This window comes from Oryctolagus cuniculus, chromosome 7, assembly GCF_051225735.1.
Source record: "Oryctolagus cuniculus isolate XC-2025 breed Fujian yellow rabbit chromosome 7, ASM5122573v1, whole genome shotgun sequence".
In the NCBI taxonomy this organism is placed as follows: Eukaryota; Metazoa; Chordata; class Mammalia; order Lagomorpha; family Leporidae; genus Oryctolagus; species Oryctolagus cuniculus.
The window spans coordinates 69,599,508-69,603,665 of record NC_142873.1 but is presented as its reverse complement, the minus strand read 5'-3'; the positions used below and the strand labels follow the sequence as shown (position 1 = coordinate 69,603,665).

The following is a 4,158-nucleotide window of genomic DNA, read 5'->3' as shown; positions in this document are numbered from 1 at the left end:
CAGCTAGGTAACCTTGAGCAGATTCCTTAACATCTCCAAACCCAGGAATCTTACTATAAAATAAAAATAACATGAAGAGGTTGTTGAGAAGATTTGGTGAAATCATATACGCAAAATACTCAGCAGTGCCACAAACTATGAAAGATCTGATGTTTTACCCTGTTTGTAAGCTAACAAGTTAGCCTGTTACAATTTTGTGGATAATGGAAAAAGGTACAAGACTCCTGGATCAGAAACGAACAACTCTATTACAGCAAATGCAGTAGCCAGAGAATCAGCAGTTATGCTGATTCCCCACAAGGCAAAGCTAGGATGCCTGCGAAGGCAGTGGATTGCTTTACAGAGAGAAACTTTGATTTTAGGGTGTCTAAATTTGTTAAAATTGTCTGTAAGTAAACTTTCCCCTTTGTCCAGGAAGAAACTGACCCATATCTCCCAAGGCTATTAGCTATACAAACATTGTGAAAGAAATCTGGAACTAAGACCATGAGGGTCTCTATTTGCAAGATGTGCAGGAATGTAAGAGCCCCTATTGAGAACTGTCTTTCAACCCCACAAAGATGGAAGCACCCAGTCATTTGAGGCATCACCGTTCCCCTCTGGGATCTGCGTTAGCAGGAAGCTGGAGTCAGAGCTGAAGCAGGGCTTTGAGTTCAGCTACATCAGTATAAACTGTGCATGTCTTAACTACTAGGCCAAATGCCTCTCCCAAAGTCTTTATTGTTAATAAAGTACCTAGTGTAGTAGGTAGTATATAATAATTATTTAGTAAAAGGGCAGCTATTAAGAACTGGACCTTTAACTGAAAATAATGGGAATCAACTTTTGCCAGTGAACAATTTAACATATTTCCAAAACCTATATCCGAGTCTGTTACACAAGATATTGAATATATATTACTTAAGGAATAACTTATTATTATTTCAAAGTGATAACATTTTGAAAATTGCACTGGCCAAATATAAGATGTGATGTGAATATCAGCATACAAACCATATATCTTCCTCTTTTTCTTTTAGCACGCCACCGAAGACCCTAGTGTTGCCTTGGGCCCCCGCCCTGCCCGGTGTTACCGGTATTGCAAGAACAAGCCGTACCCTAAGTCTCGCTTCTGCCGAGGTGTCCCTGATGCCAAGATCCATATCTTTGATCTGGGCCGGAAGAAGGCAAAAGTGGATGAGTTTCCACTGTGTGGCCACATGGTGTCAGATGAATATGAGCAGCTATCTTCTGAAGCCCTGGAGGCTGCCTGTATTTGTGCCAACAAATACATGGTAAAAAGCTGTGGCAAAGATGGCTTTCATATTTGAGTGTGGCTCCACCCCTTCCATGTCATCCAAATCAACAAGATGTTGTCCTGTGCCGGTGCTGACAGGCTGCAGACAGGTGTGTGGGGTGCTTTTGGAAAGTCCCAAGACACAGTAGCCAGAGTTCACATTGGCCAAGTCATCAAGTCCATGTGCACTGAGCTGCAGAACAAGGAACATGTGGTTGAGGCCCTACACAGGGCCAAGTTCAAGTTCCCTGGTCACCAGAAGATGCACATCTCAAGGAAGTGGGGCTTTACCAAGTTCAATGCGGATGAATTTGAAGACATGGTGGCGGAGAAGCAGCTCATCCTGGTCGGCTGCGGGGTCGAATACATGCCCAATCGTGGTCTCCTGGACAAGTGGCGGGCCCTCCACTCATGAGGGCTTCACTCTCCTATACTCCTTAATCATCAATAAGAGAGCTTGATTCCTATTAAAAAAATATTTATTTCATGTTTCTCTTCTATCATGCATTTTTTTCCAGAATAACTTGCATGCAGTAAGCTCTTAACAAATAACATTGGAAAGATTAATAGCAAAATAAATGAAATGCATAGACAATCCTCAAATTTAAATCATAGCAATGACTTACTCTTCTTCCTCACCATATATGGTATCAAACTGATGAAAAACATTAAGTAATTAGGATTTTAAATTTCTCCCATACTCTGGTGGAGGTACTATAAAATAGCAAAATGTATTCCTTGCCATGCTCCTGTGAAAATTCTGAGAGCATTAAGATGGCTAAAAAGGTGAGCAGCGAGGCAGAGGAGAATTAAAAATATAAATAACACACAAACTGGATAAACTGCTCAAGAATAAATTGAATGTTGATATAAGTGCAGGAATGGAACTCCTGTTATTCCCATGACAATTTACCAAAATTCATGTACATTTTTCAACCGAAAATCATCACCAAAGCACCTCAATGTGTAAATCTTAACTTTCGAAATCTCCAAGGAAAACTCAGGAGTCACATTACAGGAATGGCTGGAGTCTGGGCACTGTTTTCCACTGTCGGGTTGATAGAAGGATCCTTCTGGTGGGGCGTTGGGAGGAGTCAGGTCTGACCATGGAGGCTTGGGGATGACGCGGGAGTGTGGTTGTAGGAGGAGCTCGGGAGTGTGGTTGTAGGAGGCTGTAGGCCAGTGAGCTTGTCCTCGCGGGTTTTTCCTGGCTCCCAGGGAAGGTCTCTGTCTCCCAGTTTTCCAGTGTCCTCAACTGCGAATCAGGGAGGATGCTGCTGAGTGCATTTGAAGAATGCAGTAACGGGTGCGGTGAGGCGAAACGCAGAAGGTCAGACTGACGTTATTACTGCACAGGTTTGATATTCATAAGGCTGTAGTACTGAGCCGCTGCCTGTCAGTTTGGTTAGATTTTTTTTTAGGGCCTCTGAGGCAAGTAATGAATAAAAAAGTAATAATGTGCTGTGTACCACCTGCTGTTCTTTAAATTCTAGTTAAATTTGCCCTGATAATTTCTTTTCCATTAATCCTTTTTTTTTTCTGTTAGGAAATCTTGGGAAAATTGCTGACTTCGCAGCTGAAAATATTTTCTTGGCAAGTGCTTTGAAATTGTAATTGTATTATAGTGCCTTTTTCTTATCTTTGCCTTTGAATAACTTTTTTGGGTTTTCAGAGAAAGAATAGAATAAATGGTGCATCTTTATCCTCAACACATCATTATTTTTGAACCTTTGGAGACTGGTAAAATTCCCCATTGTGAGGGATTTTGGCCTTAAATCAACAGTATGTCAGGAAACATTAGTGAGGCACAACATTGCATGCATATGTGGATGGGTCTGGTGTCTTAGCTGGTCCCCAGCTACGGATGAGGTGCCAGCAAACCATGGTCCAGAAGCAAGAGTTCTTAATTCCTACCCCTGACTCTTAAGTATTTAGGCTCTGGGGACACAAATACAGTACGCCAATTAAGGTAGCACGTTCTGACCTCAACTTATTAACAAACGCATGCTCCGTGTTTTGTGGAACCACTAGTCAAGATTGATTTTTAGGCAACATTAACGTGTAATTCTGTTTGCCTCTGCTGGGAATTTAGGGTGAGGAAGAGCAGCATATTTTTCCTGATGTCTCTCTGGGATAAATAAAAAGAAAATAGGAGGTCATTTTCTGATTGGCCTCAAGGTCTCTCCTAGGCATCCAAACTCATTTTGTTCCACCTCCCTAAGGCTTATGCTTGGCCTCGTGGTCCTGGAGGAGAGAATCATGGAATCACAGAACTGGAGGGCTGCAAATAGCCTGCTCTCATTTGTACATTGTCCCTGATGCAGGCCAAGGGGCTGTGGCTCTCCATGGGGCCTGTGGAAATGATTCTGGTGTTTTTTTCCAGCCTGCGGCTCCAGTGTCCCACAGAGAAGTGATTTTTCCATCCTGCAGCATGTGCTGATGGGAGTCCTGACAAAGTGGTGGCAGAGCAGGTGCTGGAGGAAAACCCAACAGAGCTTGCATTTGTTACAAAACTGAATTGCTAAATGCTAAATGAGATTTCTTCCATTTCCTGCTCTCAGGGTGATAGGAAATAAATGCAATCTTAAACATTGGGTGGAATAAAATTAGAGTTTGGGATAAGGGGGTAGTTGGAGTCTCTGTATCCAGGTGCAGAGGTGAAACCCTGGGGCACAACCTAAGGGAAAACCACAAGGGGATGGTAGAAGTTTTTCATTTCACCCAACATTTTTGGACAATTGTTACTTAGCTATAGGAAACTTGAGAGTTTGAATATGGGAAGAGCTTGTGAGTACTGTAATGCTCAATTAATGGTCCCACTCTTTCTTTTTTTACTCATGTATTTTTTAAAAAGATTTATTTATTTGAAAGGCTGAGTTACA

General features: G+C 42.1%; 1 protein-coding gene across 1 annotated transcript; it reads left to right on the top strand.

Moving 5' to 3' along the window:
* The first annotated feature begins 1,025 nt into the window (after positions 1-1,025).
* LOC138843044 (large ribosomal subunit protein uL16-like) lies at positions 1,026-2,648 on the top strand. Its single transcript, XM_089300261.1, has one exon. It carries the CDS (start codon positions 1,350-1,352, stop codon positions 1,689-1,691), a length of 342 nt encoding a protein of 113 aa, XP_089156387.1. The 5' UTR covers positions 1,026-1,349; the 3' UTR covers positions 1,692-2,648.
* Positions 2,649-4,158: the final 1,510 nt, after the last annotated feature.

Bases quoted from the DNA above. Each gene is read 5' to 3' on its own strand.
- LOC138843044 (XM_089300261.1), top strand. From the start codon at position 1,350: ATGTTGTCCTGTGCCGGTGCTGACAGGCTGCAGACAGGTGTGTGGGGT.